This window comes from Sorex araneus, chromosome 2 (genome assembly GCF_027595985.1).
Source record: "Sorex araneus isolate mSorAra2 chromosome 2, mSorAra2.pri, whole genome shotgun sequence".
NCBI lineage: Eukaryota > Metazoa > Chordata > Mammalia > Eulipotyphla > Soricidae > Sorex > Sorex araneus.
In genome coordinates this window covers 84,988,642-85,006,117 of record NC_073303.1, presented here as the reverse complement: position 1 = coordinate 85,006,117, position 17,476 = coordinate 84,988,642, and the positions used below count along the sequence as shown (strand labels likewise).

Genomic DNA, 17,476 nt, shown 5'->3' with positions numbered 1-17,476 from the left:
TCTTGCATTGCATTGCTTTGTAGTTAACACGTCTGCTGTGGTTGCAGAATACAGAATAAGCGGGGAAAGATGACATCCAGTGGGGAGAAACTGATATAGCAATTAAAAAAAAACTGAAGACATCTATAAACAATTGGATTCCATTTCAGAATCAGACATCTCTAAATGAGAATGTCTTTTGGAATAACATGTGGGACAACCAAGACCAATCTTATTACTATGTCAAAATGAAATAAATCTGACTTCCTACGGGAAATGAATAAGTGTTCATTCTAAGTAAAAACATAATCTTTTCACTCTCATCTGTATTTTCTTTTTTTTTTTATTAAATTTATTTATTTTTAATTAGAGAATCACCGTGAGGGTACAGTTACAGATTTATACACTTTTGTGCTTATACTTCCCTCATACAAAGTTTGGAACCCATCCCTTCACCAGTGCCCATTCTCCACCACCCGTAAACCCAGTGTCCCTCCCACCCTCCCCAATCCCATCTCCCCCCCCACCTCACCCTGCCACTGCGGCAAGGCATTCCCTTCTGTTTTCTCTCTCTAATTAGCTGTTGTGGTTTGCAATAAAGGTGTTGAGTGGCCGCTGTGCTCAGTCTCTAGCCCTCATTCAGCCCGCAACTCCCTTCCCCCACATGGCCTTCGACTACAATGTAGTTGGTGATCGCTTCTCTGAGTTGACCTTTCCCCGGAACGTGAGGCCAGCCTCGAAGCCATGGAGTCAACCTCCTGGTACTTATTTCTACAGTTCTTGGGTGTTAGTCTCCCACTCTGTTATTCTATATACCATAGATGAGTGCAATCTTTCTATGTCTGTCTCTCTCTTTCTGACTCATTTCACTCAGCATCTCATCTGTATTTTCTTGTCAAATATTTGAGGGAAGATGGTGCCACAAGAGTATAGGAGTTACACGCCCACCTTGCATGTAGATGACCATGGTTTGACCCCCCAGCACCATATGGTCCCTGAGCACCAACAAGAATGACCCCCTATGTACTGATGGGTATGTTTTAAAAACTTTTTTTAAAACGGAGAAAAATTAGGCAAGCTAATTAATCCAGAGCAAATTTATAATTAACCATTAAGAGAAACTGTTTCTATTACTATACAACTAAAATCTGAAAATCCAATGTTTTGCTACATATTCCCCAAGTGGAATATTTTCAATCCCTTCTTTTCTAGAGTTGACAGCATCGTATAAATTTCTCTGAAAGGTGTTTTAGAACTTGCAAAGCTGACAACTTATTTAAGGAATCTGTGGTAACACTGATGTTCCATTGATCTTTTATCTTTCTGTTCTGAGACTATTCCTGCGTTTCACACTCAATGAGAGACCTTAGTCACACATGACGGGAAGAAATGAAGCAAGTAAGGCAACAGTACTGACTCTCTGCAGCTTCCCCGTAGAAGACGAACAGGAGGGCCCAGTGCCTGCTCCACTGGGAAATTCCCTTCAGCGTGAAGGCCCTGGATGGAGGTCAAGTACACTGCGGGTAGGGAGGGATGGGATGGAACCTCGAGAAAATGAGAGGCAGCCTGGCTCACAACAGTGCAATGAAGCAGTCTGACATGGGGTCTCCACGATTCCACCGTCTACCACAAGTTCCCAGTCACCTTCTTCCTCGTCCTGACGGTTGAAGCAGGCAGAGGCGAATCTCCCAGCAGCAAGCCAGTCAGTATCTGACTAAGAAAGGATCAGTGCACAGACACACGCAAAGGCTGCGCATGGTAACCCACTGTCTGAAGACAAAGCATTCAGACTCCTGGCCTGAAGAGTCCCCGACTGTCTCTGACTATTTATCTCCCTGAGTTAGTTCACGCTCTTGTTTCTCATACCTTGCTTGCTTGTCTCGAAGTTTTCTACAGGTCTGTTCGGTCAAGACTCCACATGGCCACCTGGCTGCATCCCAATGTCCTTAGAGACTTCTGTACCTTTCGTGCCTTCCCTTCTTGCCCCTGCACAGTCTCTTGCATTGTTTCCTTCAGAGACCCCCCAGGACGTTAGGTTTCCTCTGTGTTGTTGTACACCCTCCTGGGATGTGAGATCCGTGGCAGTGGGAATCTAGGCTCTCACCTGTTCCCACTTGGCTTAGAACAGTGCCTGGCACACAGTGGGGATGCAAATATTTGAGAGGAAGAACAAATTCGTATACATGTTTGTGAGTGATAAGGCAGCTTTCTAAAAAACATAGTCCAGTAAGCTGTTGAACATTTTTTAGCATAGAGCTGGGATTTTCTCAAAATACTACAGTGAGTATAAGTTGAAAACTGAAATAGTGAAATACTAGATATGTCCAAGACAGCTAATGATGCTTCAATTTTCAGTATTTGACATTCTTTCTTAGAACCAGGAACGAGTTTTAGTTTTAATGAAATTCAATAAAGTGTAGTTCATTTGGGCTGGAGAGACAGTACAGCAGGTAGGGTGCTTGCCTTGCACATGGCTGATGTGAGTTCAACCCCCAGCATCATATATGGTCCCTGAGCCTGCCAGGAGTAATCTCTGAAAGCAGAGCCAGGAGGAAGCCAGGTGTGTCCCCCACAGTCCCCAAATAAATAAAACATAGTTCTTACAAGAAAGCACTTTCCATTTCTTCCTTTCTTTCTGTTATCTGATGCAGTTATAATGACAGGCACTTGAATCATCCCTTTAGTTCATGAGGTTATGGCGTAAAAATTGCATGATGGCAAGAGAGAGGCAGGGTCCCTGGAGCCTGCTAAATTTATCCTCATTCATTTATGTGGGTAAGAAATAAATTCCTATCTGTGTATACCCCTAAAATTTGAGGCTTTATAAAATTACATGGAACTGAATTTAACTGTAATGGGAATGTGGTGATTATGGGGAAATTCTGAATGTGATACATAATAACTTTTGAAGACATGAAAGGAGGGCAAAATAAGGGGCTATAATGAAAAAGCAGAATGTTCCTGGAAGTGCTTATTTCCTAAAGCACTGTGGGGCCCAGAGGGTGTCCTGTGGCCTTCTCTGTTACAGTCTAGGCAGTTATCTGGGATTACAAGGACTCGAGGAAACTTGGTTCCAGAGACAGCAGCAATCCTGGCTCTGCTGTCACTTGATGAAATGAATGTTCATTGGAAATAAATGCTGATGAAATAAACATTATGTAAATAATTTTATTCTCTATAAAGCCAATTTTATCCACTTCCAAAAACCATCCTTTATTCTTAAATTGTGTGACTCACTTTGGGGGCATTATCTTTGATTTTATAATGATGATAGTATATGTAGACTATTAAAAATTCTGTTTCAAAAATATGTAAAAGCTGTCACACCTACGTAAGACCCCAAATCAATCAACTTAATTACTAGCCTAAAGCAACCCAAAGTCCAAGTATTTTAATGAATAGAAAGTAGTGAATTAAGGTTTAGGTATTACATGAGTAGCAGTAAATTGATAACATTTATATTTAACATTAATATAGTTTTGATTCTTTTGTTATACAATATAAGAAAAGTCATTCTTGTTTCTGGACAAGAAATTGTATTGTTTTACAAAATGTAGTTTAATTTTTAAAGTGAGGAATGGGATAACACTGGGATTTTTTAGAGATCTCTTTGAACGGGGGGATATTGCTCAGTAGTAAAACATGTGCCTTACATATGTGAGACCCTGAGTTTGATTCCTGGAAGCATGAACGTATAAATGAAAAGTGAAAGAAGAAATAAATCAATAAGCACGTCACTGTGGCTATTGTAATAAGAGATAATAAAAACAAGAGGAAGCAGACAGACCATAAGGAGGCAACTGGAATAATCCTGAGAAGAAGTAGGAGGCTGGGTGTAGTGGGTAAAGGTGGCAGGGAATAGATGAATTCTGCTTATATTCCAGAAATTGGACTGACAGAATTTGCTGATAGGCAGGCAGAGAATTATGAAAGAGAAGATTCATAGGAAGAGTGAATTTTGAGGGGAAAAGATCTGGATTTCACTTTCATATTTCTATTTAAAGTGATTATCAGGCATCCAACTAAATTGTTCAAGTAGATATCAGACACACCAGCCCAGCTTCTAGGAAAGAAACCCAAGTTGTAGTTATATGTTATATGTAATTATCATGGCATATAGAGATACAGTAAGTCTCTCAATGAGAGACGTTACTGGTGCCCGCTGGAACAAATTGATGAGCAAAGGGATGACAGTGACAGTGACAGAGACAGAGATACTTAAAGCCATCAGGTCCAAGGAGATCATCCAAAGGGAGACTCCAGTGTCTGATGGAAGGAAGGCAGGAAGCACGCCTGCAAAGAGGCCAAAAAAAGCAAATAACAAGGAATGAGGGAAACATATAAGCACATGGTATTATTCAACAAGCCAAGTGTAGACGGTATTCTGCAGGGGAGAAGGGATTCATTCAATCAAAAGCAACTGATCTCATCTGTAAAAAATCACAAGGACGGCAGGCGTGTGCGTGGTAGAGGGGGAGACATCAAGGGTGGTCAGGGTGTGTCTCTTTCTTCCTTACTCAGCTAGTAATCCACTTAAATAGTTATAGTAAATTTACTTCTAATAATTCTAGCAATGTCATTCCGTATGAGCACAGTAAGAGATATAAACTTAAGTTAAAGTTTGGTTCTTCCTGAGGACATTCACTATATATTCCAGACCACAGTCCTCAGGCCAGGTTAGTCTTCCTAACCCCAGCGGGGTCCTAGTCTGATCGTTACTTCTGGATCATGACAGCATTTGTCTATGACCATGTTGAGTATTGTGGCGCTTTGGCCTGGCCCTTTTCGATGCTAGGGTAGCTCACAGCTTGCCCTGGGTCCATTCCATCCCTTGTCAGGACCCTGATTTTGGGGTACTAGGAACTAAGGGCAACTGAGTCGAGAAAGCAGATGCCCGGGAGTAAATATTGGAGTCAATCAGCTCCCAAGTTACAAAGCATAATATTAACTGTCTTCCTGTGTCCATACAGAAAGGACATTGCTATAAGGTAAACTAAGTTCCCTGCGGCAAGGCTAAAAGGACAAACCCCATGTTATCCTACACTCATCTGCTCCATTTTGTTTATGTTACCTCAGCATTTCCCACTAACAGACAAGAGAAAACACAAGAAGACTGGGCAAGTAAGGCAACATGGAGACTGAGCTAGTCCTTGTCATCTTGCTCACTATAAAAAGCCAATGGACAGTTTTGAATATTGTAGAGAAAATAACATATTCAACAAGCTCTTGAAAAAAATGTAGGCGAATGCTAGAAGAAATAGCTAAAAGAAAGTTGAAAATAGGCTTTGTGGGAAGTGACTAATAGAAGACTGCTGTTTTTCATTACAAATCGCAATTTTTAAGCTGTATCTATCACTTTGATAAATGCAGGAATAAATTAGAAAGAAATACATGAGCTAGATGCATGTGCATGAAATGCAGAGGCCAGCAACTCCATATGCTCATCAAGTATATTTATCCATCCAGTCTTACTTATGATATAAGGTCTTATGATATAAACACTACACATTATATACATATATAGTACATCCTATGCAACTTCTCTTTTATGTACAAGGATGAACATCTTTTCAACCCAAATTCTACTTTCATTGCTACAAATTAAAGGCCTTCTTGATATTATAGCAATGTTTAATCACTGAAGAGTCTACTACTTAATTATGAAGATGCACAGCCACCATTTTATGATCATCTTATAGAACTTTCCCACTTTAAAAAGACCTCCTGAGTCTGGGTAAGTTTAGAAAACTGTGAGTTGAATTAAAATTCTACTGTATCATTAAACTTATTAGCATACATCCATAATAAACTCTTGGGAGACAGAGATGATTTTACTTTCATGTAATTTTATATGTCTCTGTTTCCAACAATCAATTTTTTGACAAAAGATTTCACCTTCTCCTAACCTCTGGACCTCTATCTCTAGCACAACTGTTAACACTGGCAAGGAAAACATTGACATTTTCCCCCACTATTTTCTCAATGTACTTCAAGCACTTCCTGTATATTTTTTAATCACTGTCGTGGGAACAGTTGTTATTTCTGAAATTAATACTAGTATTATTTCTATATTACAGAAAAAGTAAACCAAGTCACAGAGATTAAGCAACCCCCAAGGAATACGTATATCATGAACAGTAAAACTAGGACCAGGAGCAAAGTTGTCTTCAGTTTTAACATTTAGATCAAACGTTTGTTTGTAATATCATTAAAATAACAAAGCCAGTAACAATTTAGTGACACAAAATAAAATCATGTGATTCATGGGTAGCATTATTTCTCTTATTTTTATTGAAAGACCGCTTCTTTATCTCACCTTTTTCTTTTTGTTCTGGATCATCTGTTTTTCTATTTGTTGCTGAAAATTAAAAATAACACAAAGTAAGCAATATGAAAGTCATCACGCTATGAACCCAAACAGGAGTTTAAGTGAATTAAATATAATTAAAATATTTCGTATTAACAAATGGCAAACACTAAGGGCTTGAATTCTAACACTCAAAATACCAAGCAGTGGAGGGTAGGATGGGGTAGGCTAGAACAGAAGTACCATGAAGACCATGGTGTACAGCACTTTGGTGGGGTCGGACTCCAGTAACTATACATCAATAACACCATTATAACAACATTACCTAAGCTACAGTAACACATATAAATATGTACGTATACATATTATATGCCCAGATGGGAGTGCTTCGCAAACTCCCCATGGCATATTCATATACCAAAACCAGTAACAAGCTGGGTCTCATTTCCCTGACCCTGAAAGAGCCTCCAATGCAGCATTGTTGGGAAGGAGAGTAAAGAGAGCCTTCTAAAATCTCAGGGCTAGGACGAATGGAGACGTTACTGAGACCACTTGAGAAACTTGATGATTAATGGGATGATGATGATAATGATGATGATATATGTGTATATACATATGTACACACATATATCTCAAGCATACAGCTCAATTTTCCTAAGTCCTAAATTCTCTACATATATGTAGCACTGCACTGCAATGTCATCCCCTTGTTCATGGATTTGCTCAAGTGGGCACCAGTACTGTCTCCATTGTGAGACTTGTTGCTGTTTTTGGCATATCAAATACACCACGGGTAGCTTGCCAGGCTCTGCCGTGCGTGCGGGATACTCTCGATAGCTTGCAGGGCTCTCTGAGAAGGATGGAGGAATCGAACCCGGGTTGGCTGTGTGCAAGGCAAACGCCCTACCTGCTGTGCTATGGCTCCAGTCCTATATTATAAAAAATGTTCAAATCAAACTTATTTGATTTACTCAAAAAACTCACTGAGAAGTAAGTAGCTATCAGACATTGAGCATCTCCAACCCCTTTGTCTATGACTACTAAGGCATTATGGAGTGAAGGAAAGCCCTCATCAAAGCTTATTCAAAATTTGCAGTATTCCCTAAAGCTTAAGACAGTATAGCAGTCTGGAGCTGGAGAAAGAGAGCACAGGAAGGTGCCTGCTTTGCACACAGCTGAAACAAAGTTTAATCCCTGGCATCACATATGGTCCCCTCAACCCTCAAGGAGTAATCCCTGAGTGCAGAGCAAGGCTGTGATCTAAAAACATACAAAAAAGACTTTATTATAGCCACTATATGTTGTAAAGAAATGCAGCCTTTGTATTAGGTAGCACTAGGATCTTTGCTCAATATTGTAGAGGTGTGTATCATAACTCACTTGCTGAGGAGCTGAGACAGGTGACAGTGCCCACCTATGCCAGCCTCTCAGTCATCAGACAGGCCTCTCCCATAAATGAGGCGGCCAACCACAGCGAAACCTAGTGCTAAGAACCTGCATTGACCAATGGGCCTCCAATCCAAGGAAACAGAACTGATCAGTGTTTAGTCTCATTTCTGCATTCATAACCTCATCTCTAGTCTATTGTCTAATAGTCTAGAATCTAGTTCATTTTCAAGGTAATCAGTTGATTCGATTCCCAGTAGGCATTTTCTAGTCTTTGGACCTTTCCAGGAACATGTGTGTATGTATGTGGTGGAAGGAGTGAGGCAAAGATTGGAAAACTGACACACACACAACCCCCCCCCCCCAAATGTAAAGTCACTGTCTTTTCTCTGTTGTGGTTAGGGGTGGCCATCAAGAATGCAATCATGGTGCCCGTGAGAACAACAGTATAGAAGGGAGGGCAACTACCATTTTTTTTTTTTTTTTTGCTTTTAGGGTCACACCTGGTGATGCACAACGTTTACTCCTGGCTCTGCAGTCAGGAATCACCGCTGGTGGTGCTCAGGGGACCATATGGGATGCTAGGAATCGAACCCGGGTCGGCCACGTGCAAGGCAATAGCCCTACCCGCTGTGCTATTACTCCAGCCCCGGGCACCTGCCTTTTACACAGCTGATCTGGATTCGATCCCTGGCATCCCATATGGTCCCTTGAGCCTGCCAGGAGTGATCCCTGAGCTCAGAACCGGGTCCCACAAGTATGGCGCCCCAATAAAACAACAACAAAAGAATGCAATCATTGATTGCTTGAGTTTTCAAAGTCAGTTTTCCACATTTATGTCATTTCATTTTTTGGAAGTAAAAAGAAATAAGACACAGGCTTCTGGTGCAAGAAACGTATTTTTCCAAGCCAGTTTTTTTTTCCCTCCTTTGAGACTCGAGGGGAAAAAAAGAAGTGACTGAAAGTTTTGAAAGTGATTGTATGCGAGTGCCAAGCATATCAGGAGTTGTCCCTTATATCTTAATAACCTACATGGAAGGTCTTATCTTTCTCTGTGCAAACAAAGAGGAATCTGAGAAAACTTAATGTTCAATATGATGTAGATCAGCAACTCATATTATTGCAAAGCATGTACTTTCTATATGCCACTCACTGCATTTTTTGGAAGAGAAAAAAGGGATGGAGAATCAGATCTGCAAGTGGTTTTGATAATGTAGCCTGTGACACTCCTCCTGGTTGCAAGAGGCCACTATACTTAAAACAAAAAGCCCCTTCTAGATCTTTGATGAATGTTCTAGAATTTCAGATCTTACTAACCATACCCTCCTCAAAAAGTTAGGTAGAGGCTGTAGAGAGCAAAATAAGTAATGAGTTTGCCTTGCATGTAAGCCAATCCTGGCTCAAATTCCCAGCACCACGTGTGGTTCCTGAGGTTAATACTAAGTGTCAAGCCAGGAATATCCTGAGTATCATTGAGTGTAACCAAGACCCCCTATCTGGACGCCACACGCGACCCCACACCTGAACACAGACTCCTTATCCCTGCTGAAAATGAGTCAGGTGGTACAACTTTAATAGGGAGAACTTTCTCCATAGGCTTCAGTGATAAAGGATTGAAATACAGCACTGAAAGGTTTAGTCTTCAACATCTGAGAACTTGCACATCTGTTACTTGCACATGGCTGGTATACTCTGAAAATTCAAACACCATATACAAATTTCTAACCTCATTAAAAAAAAAACCTAGCAGGTGCTGGTCTTAAAGAGAATTTAGACCTTTCTACAAAGCTTCTTGTACAGGGGTGAAATAGGAAAGAAGTTTGAATTGGTTGCATTTCAAACAGCTATCAGGGCGCAGGCTATGCTTACTCCTAAGACCTATGCACCACTACCTTCCTTTCAAGAAGCTGATCTGGCCAGCCTTGGCCTTGGGACAAAAGCTGTCTCTTGCATCCTATCCTGTTCCCAGCCTCATTTCAACACTGAGAAATAAGTTGCCTGTTTGGGAAAATACAAAAGCAACAGACATTTTAGCCTCTCAAGTTTTCAGTGCTAAAATTTAGCTCTAGGTCAAGAAGTTTTTCTAAGAGTATTGTGTAGGGGCTGGATAATAGTACAGCGGGTAGGGCGTTTGCCTTGCATGCCGCCGACCCGGGTTCAATCTCCAGCATCCCATATGGTCCCCTGACCACCGCCAGGAGTAATTCCTGAGTACAGAGCCAGGAGTAACCCCTGAGCACTGCCGGGTATGACTCCAAAAGCAAAATAAATAAATAACAAAGAAGTATATATATATATATATATATATATATATATATATATATATATATATATATATTTTGCTTTTTGGGTCACACCCGGCGATACACAGGGGTCACTCCTGGCTCATGCACTCAGGAATCACCCCTGGCGGTGCTCGGGGGACCATATGAGATGCTGGGATTCGAACCCGGGTCGGCCGCATGCAAGGCAAACGCCCTACCCGCTGTGCTATCGCTCCAGCCCCCAGAAGTATATATATATTTTTAAAAAGTATTTTGTAGAATGTTTTTCTTTACTCTTTGTACATACTCCCTAGAAATTTCACCTACACCTTGCTGTGTCAAGAGTGATTTATTCAGCACCTCATATATTCTGGGCAGTATGCTAAGCATTTAATGCCAATTATCCCATTTTAGCTTCAAATCTGTAAGGTATTGTTAATTTTACCAATACAAAGTCTTAGAAAGGCTAAGAAATTTTGCTAATGATGGTAAAAAAAAAATCACTTAAGATGGTCATAATTTTCTACTTTAATCATACACTGCATATCTCAAACACAGGCAGCCCAAGCATAAAAGGAAACTATATACTCGGCCCAACACTCAATACTATAAAAGTACAAATAAATTCATCCATAACACAATATTTAAACATGCATGTCCTAAAGGCAAATGCCACACATTGTCTCATCATAGTAACATTTTACTTTCTTTTGAACATTATTTTATTAGAATTAAAAAAAACTTACTAGAAATAATATGATTATAATCTTTAAAGGATTATCACAGACCTATTTAAAAAGTTACCGTTCTGTATTCAAATATTTTCAAGGCTGTTATATTCCAGTTACTGTACTCATCTTGTTGGACCTATACACACCCAAAGCTAATTTTCACCCAAGTCCATTTATTTCCTTCTGAATTCCTCATTGTGAAAACAGTTTTTCACACCCCAAGACCCAGACCTGAGTTCTGCTTTGTCCCTAGTGGGCCACAGCCCAGTGCTGAGTTAATTTTTCTGTCTTCTACTCTTTCTTCTTACCCTCCCACCCCACTCCCTCTCTTCCAGGTCAGACTCTACCATAACCTGGATTATTATTCACTACTTTCCTGATAACTCTCCTACTCTGTGCTCCCTCCAATTATTTCCAGCTCTCAGCTGATGGCCAGATGTTCAATCGAGCATACTGTGAATGATCACCAGTGAGTATCTCAAGCTGTATCTCAAGCTTCCATTTCTGTATGTCAAGCTTCCTTGTCTGCAAGAATAAATAACAGCCATCTGCTGGGGAAACTACTCCCTAACACATATGAAGCAATTAGCCTAACTGCACTTAAGAGCAGTCAATAAGGGAGGAGAGACAGTATAGGGCTTAAGGCACTGGCCCTTCATGCAACCAGCTTAGGTTTGCTCCCTGACATCACATATGGTCCCTGAGCACACTAGAAGTAGACTCCAGAGCACAGAGTCAGGATTAAACCTTTAGCAGTGCCAGGTGTGGTCCAAAAACAAATTAAAAAAAAAAAAAGAGCAATCAATAAAGTTGCATCTGCTTACCCTTACACTCTTGATTTTTACTGTTTCTTCTGAACATGTTGGAGGAGAAAGCACTTACTATATGGTTCAAATTTCTTCCCTATCTGTCATCTTCTGTGCAGAAAATGAAAAATTGGTAGAAAGGGAAAGTTGTGCATCTCTTTCTGTCCTTCCATCAACTCACCCTTTAGTCTCGAAACCTGGTGAAGTATCTTTATGGTATTACAATCATGATGGGTGAGAAGAATATAAGAAAATTGGGATTATCTCATCAAGGAATTACCAACACTTCTGGATGCTGGACAAAAACCTACAGAGGATGCAAAGCAGGAGCTATTTCATTTTATTACTGCTCCCAGAACTGGATCATACGACTATTAAATACTATTCTTAGAAATAGATTAATTAACTGGCTTAAAGTAGTCTTTAATAAGTCATCTCAAATGATATTTCAAAATACTAAAAACAAACCCTTGAATTTTGTTATGTAATAAAGACCATTATACTTCAAAATAATGACAATATCGAGAATTAGTTCTTCTGTCTTTTATTGCACTTGAACAACATTAAATAGTAGACACACTATTTTTAGAAAATTTATTAATGTTGCCGGGTTTGGCATGTAGTTGTAAAGACAGGGTTCACTGAATCAAACATTTGAACTTAAAAGTATCTGAAATTGGCCAAAGCACAATAAATTCTTAATTTCCAGAGTTTTATAGATGATTGTGTATAAAAATCTAGTAAATTCTATATTATGCATTTATCAATTCTACATTACTTTTTAAAAATATAACTTTAAAAAAAGTAGTGCCTATAATTCACATAAGAAGAGCTTTATTAGAATCTGAGTAGCAAGTCTGTATGAACCCATATCACAGCTTGAGAAAATTATTGCTTTTCTTATTTTGGGTTCACTACACATTGGGTTGGCAAGCATTAACTTACAACATTATAACTCATCTATAATGATAAAAATATAAAATCTTTTGATTTTTAACCCAGAAGAGGAAAATCTAATTCATTTTATTTTAAAACAATGTTTACATGATCAAAAGCGACCCCTGACACATATACAAGATAATTTCTTTGAATTTTTGAAAATTGTATAACTCATAATCCTTTCAAAAGAATTTTGTAGCTACCTTTTCTAACAAGTGAATATTTTCACTATAGCAACCATATCTGAACCTGAAGTAAACCACACTCACATCAAATGAACTCCAGTGTAGGGAAAAAAAGGCTCATAATATTGTCAAGTAACAGTTGGTATATGGCTCTAGGAGTGTTTTCCACACATTCTACCAACCTGGTGAGAAGCATTTACTTTAGCAAATCTAGCTTTAGTGTTTTAAGAGCATTACTTAATGAATCAAAAGCATAGAATCTTTCAAGTATGCACCAATAATTTAAACAGCTTTTCTAAAACTAAAATATCAAGTGGACCATGGCTATTCTATGATCGGCCCCAAGTTCCCCAAAGCAGTTGCATATGATGCAGGAATTACCCTATATAGCCTAAGGAGGAATTTTAGTCTTTCCCGCTCATTTTGAAACAGAGATTAACTGTAATAATTTAAACTTTCATTAAAATATTATTTTTCTAAATAATGAGCTCAACATTATAGCAATCTCAAACTTGAAAGCTTTCCCTGAATATTCAAAGCCAGTGTAGAAATTTCCTATAAGGTATCAGTGCAGATATATACAACTCAAATTTTCACAGCTAACTATGAATGCTAATCATGTCAGTATGTCAAATGAGGCCCTCGTGGTGGCTTTCAATCATTTAGAATGCAGTGGACACAGTCTGTCCAGTAGTTATTGCTCGTTACTAATAATATATATTATAAACCCTGCCAGACAATACTTCTACATCATCAATAGAAAGATTAACTGTTGTCTGAAAAATATACATTAATGCAAATGCAGATAGGACTAAAAGCTATGTCACTTAAAAAAAAAAACAGAAAAAGGATTCAGTGGATGCACTATTGCTATCAAAAAGGACACGCAAGAATGCAACAGTACATGTAATTGTAGGCTCTAAAAAGCCCACTAAAATGCCAGTAGACTATGATTCGTTCAAAACATCTTTAGTGTTCATTCCCAAAGATCTTGGTCTGCTCAGAAATTACTTCGCAAGATCTATCCCAGTCATCTTTTGGAGCGTATGGTTAGAGTGGTCCTCCTGGGTAGTGGGGCAGTCTTTTTGAAGCTTTAAGAATCTGCAAAAATAAGGGGAAATCTAAATTAAAGGACCAACTAAAAACAGACTGCGAAATTGCTTCATTTTCATTCTATTTTTAAAACCCACCCACAGAAGTAATGCTTTTCTGTTTCTTTTAAACATTTTTGGGGGTGCTGTTTCCAAGGGCAACCTGATAATGGAAGGAGAAACTACCTAGAGAAAAGTCTGAGAGTGACTTGCAAAGTTGCTGATGAAAAAGTGAGGTTCTTTAGAACATCTGAGAATGATAACCACACTGAAAAATCTCCGTCATTTGGAAATTAAGGCATTAAATGTCTCTTCCATTAACATTTCCATTGTATTAAATACAAATGGAAAAAACTTAATGTGGCTTTTAAAAATTAATATAAAAAGAATTTTGAAGAAACTGATCACTCTAAGTTGCAGTCAAAATTTATTACTTTGATAAATTTGTTTCAACTTTTAATGTTGCTGACAATATAAAAAGCTGGTTAAAAATGTATACAGTATACAGTATTTAAAAAGAAGTATAATTCATTTCTGTCCAACTCTTCCAGACACTTTCTCATTCCAAACCATAGTATCTATTTTACTACTATAGTTAGATCTTTACTACAGTAAGAGAAAAAGCTGGTGTTGACAAAGATTCAGTCAAATTTTCCTCTTTCTTTTCCCTCTCGTTTCTTATTTCTCCCCCTGTGTATAACCAGAAATTCTTATATCATCAGAATCATTTGCTGTTAAATTAAAATTATGCACATATTTTGATATAGCAAACAGAAATGAGTGTTTTCTGTCCACCAAATACAGATTTGTTCCTAATAGCCCCAAACAGAAAATATTCACTACAGCTATCAATGCAGCAATGACTTTTTAAATTATCATTAAATAAAATAAAACCATATTACTCACATAACGAAACGAATAAAATGAGCAGAATGCTGAGCACAAAGGAGTGATGAAATAAGTATTAGAAATGTGTGTGTGTTTACTTAGAGGGAAAGTTTTCCAGTGTGCTGGAACCTTATGTGTAATGAGAACAAGGATGTATCACATGACAAGGTTCATCAAACTGATGGTTCAACACCTGCCTCCAGTAATTTTTTTGGAGGGGGATACAACCATCAGTGCTCAGTGCACAGATCCCTGGCTCTGTGCTCAGGGATCACACCTAGTGGGGTTCAGGGGACCACAGAGGATGCCTGGGATTGAACTCGGGTTGGCCATGTACAAGGCAAATGCACTACCCACTGTACTACTGCTCTGGACCCCTTATTATATTTTTTAAATTTCATTTTGTTTGGAGCCAAACCTGGCTGTGCGCAGGGCTAACTCCTGGCTCTGTGCTCAAGGGAACACATGTTGCCTCATAATCAAACCCGGGCTGGCTGCATGTAAGGTAAGCACTTCAATCCCTGCACCATCTCCCCGGCCCTTGACTACACTCTTCTGTGTTAATTACACCTTGGAAAAAGTTCTTCAAAACAAGTTTGTCTTCAGGTTCTATCGATTAGTTCCACTTAGAGAAGAATAAGCACTTCTGTAACATGTAATAAAATTCGCCTTGAGACTAGGAAGCTGAAAGGCAAATAAACAAGAACAATGCAACTCTAACCTCGTAAAAGCATAGAGACAACTTCACTCAGAAATGATTCAACACTTTGCAAACCCAGTATCACCTTTGCTACTTGACATTTTTTTCCAGCCTCTATAACTCCACTGGCTTTCCATCGTTGCAGGCAGCCATGGGATTATTAACACAGGACTGACGGGCTGGAAGTCCTGCATGAACTCAGCACTAAATTGGATTCTGCCAGCACGCATGGAGCCCTGAGCTGTGTGGAGTAACGCCTTGGTGATTCCCAGCAGGCTAGATCCGAGCAGTGGCACATCAGGAGATTGGAGGATTGAGTAATGAGGCTCATGCAAGCTTGGCCTCCAATCTCCAGGACTGGAACCCGGACAGTCTTAGTACTGCTTGGGTGTACCCACTCATTCAAGTCAGAAAGCAGGAATCAGCCACGACTCTTCCGGAATCACCCCCTTCTCTCCTGTCAAGTTGCTTCTAATCCCAATATTCAATGAAGTGATCCTTCCTCCGCATTTCTTCCATCACACTGCAGCTCCCATCTTAGATGAAAACTGTCCCCGGATTAGTCTTCTCCACCTCCTTTCCGCACTGCACTTTTCGCATCTAGGTTTGATCATCTAACGGCTTGAGTCAGCACCTTCCTGCCATTATCAAGACCTGATTTAAAAGCTGAAACATTTCTCCAAGAAGGAATACTTCCCTACTTTTTTCCCAGCTTGTGAGTTTACCCATTTTAATGGCACACTCTCTTAGTGTGGCTCATTTCCTCTGCTCCACACCTGCAAGTTCCTATTAGCACATCAAACCTCAGTCCTACGGCAATGACACGAGTGAGGCCTTACAGACCTCCCATGGGCCATGTCTAAATTAGCTGTCCCTCCCTCTGTGAGCTGCTATGCTGGCTCTCTGGCTAATGGCAGCATGTAGTTGTTTTACTCTGCTGTACGCTGACACACCTCTGACCTGCTCTCAAACGGTGACTACAGTGATCCCGGATCCTCTTTGCCCGGTACAAAGCCTGAGCCATAACGGCTGCTCAGTGTGTATTTCTTTTTTGCTGTTATCTTGTTTTGGGGTCCCACCCAGCAGCACTCAACACTTAGTTCTGATTCTGCTCTCAAGGATCAATACTAGTGAGTCTCAGGGAGCATTTAAGGGTACTGCGGTATGGTCTGAGTTGGCTATGTAAAAGGCTTCTCAGTGTGTATTTCTAATACTGTATGTCTGATTATGACTAATCAACAACAATGGAGTACAAACTAGGAACTTATTAAGAACAGGTTAGAATCACAACTGGCTATGGGCCCTAACACTCAGCGTTAGGAAATGACTAGGGCGGTATGACAAAGTTCTGGACAACGCACTGAGAGGCCATCATCACTACCAGAATATTTTACCATGAGATGAGGTTGCACATTTCAACTCTATTCTCAGAGACACAGTAGAAACAGATATGCTTGCATCCCTCCATTTAGGATAACATGAATTATCATTTTAAAAAATAAAGCTAACCTTTTCTTTTCTGCAGGTATTACACGAGAAAAGTGTTACCTGTATGGTTTTAATTTTTTTTAATCTGATATTGGAGCCAGAATGATAGAATAGAGAGTAGGGAGCTTGACCAGCCTGGATTCAATCCCCAGTACCCCATCTGATCCCCTGAGCTCTATCAGGAGTGATCCCTAAGAGCAGAGCCAGGAGGAAGCCCTGAGAACCACTGGTGTGACCCAAATAACAAAACAAAACGATAATCTGATATTTAGGACCAGAGAGATGGCACAGGGGGTAAGGTGCTTTCCTTGCATGACTAGCCCTGCTCTGATTACCAGGACTGCATATAGACCCCTGACCACCGGCAGTGATCCCTAAGCACAGAGCCAGGAGCAAGCCCTGAGCCCTACCAGGTGAGGCCCCCAAAACAACAAAATATCTGATGTTTAAAACGAATGAATTCTAAGCCAGGATGACTCATTTTTTAGGATAGGTCTTTTACATTCTTGCTAAGAGTACACAGGAAAGACACTTAGATCGTTAGAAATAGAAACAAAAGATAGCAAAACTTCTGAACAACCTAATTTTCTACAATGAATCATAATCAGTTGTCAACATTCCTAAGTCCAAGTTGAAAAAGTAATGTATGTATATATATTTTTTTAAAAGCCAAAGAATCCAACATCTATTTTTATCACATCTAAACAATTCT

At 39.6% G+C, this 17,476-nt stretch overlaps 1 protein-coding gene across 5 annotated transcripts in view; it reads right to left on the bottom strand.

The window, feature by feature from the left end:
* ASPH (aspartate beta-hydroxylase) overlaps positions 1 to 17,476 on the bottom strand; it is a 211,538-nt gene that overhangs the window by 112,096 nt on the left and 81,966 nt on the right. For all 5 annotated transcript variants that reach the window (XM_055128781.1, XM_055128782.1, XM_055128784.1 and 2 more), the window contains one exon: positions 6,296 to 6,337. In XM_055128781.1, the coding sequence (XP_054984756.1) occupies positions 6,296 to 6,337 (42 nt within the window). The remainder of the gene's footprint in view (positions 1 to 6,295; positions 6,338 to 17,476) is intronic.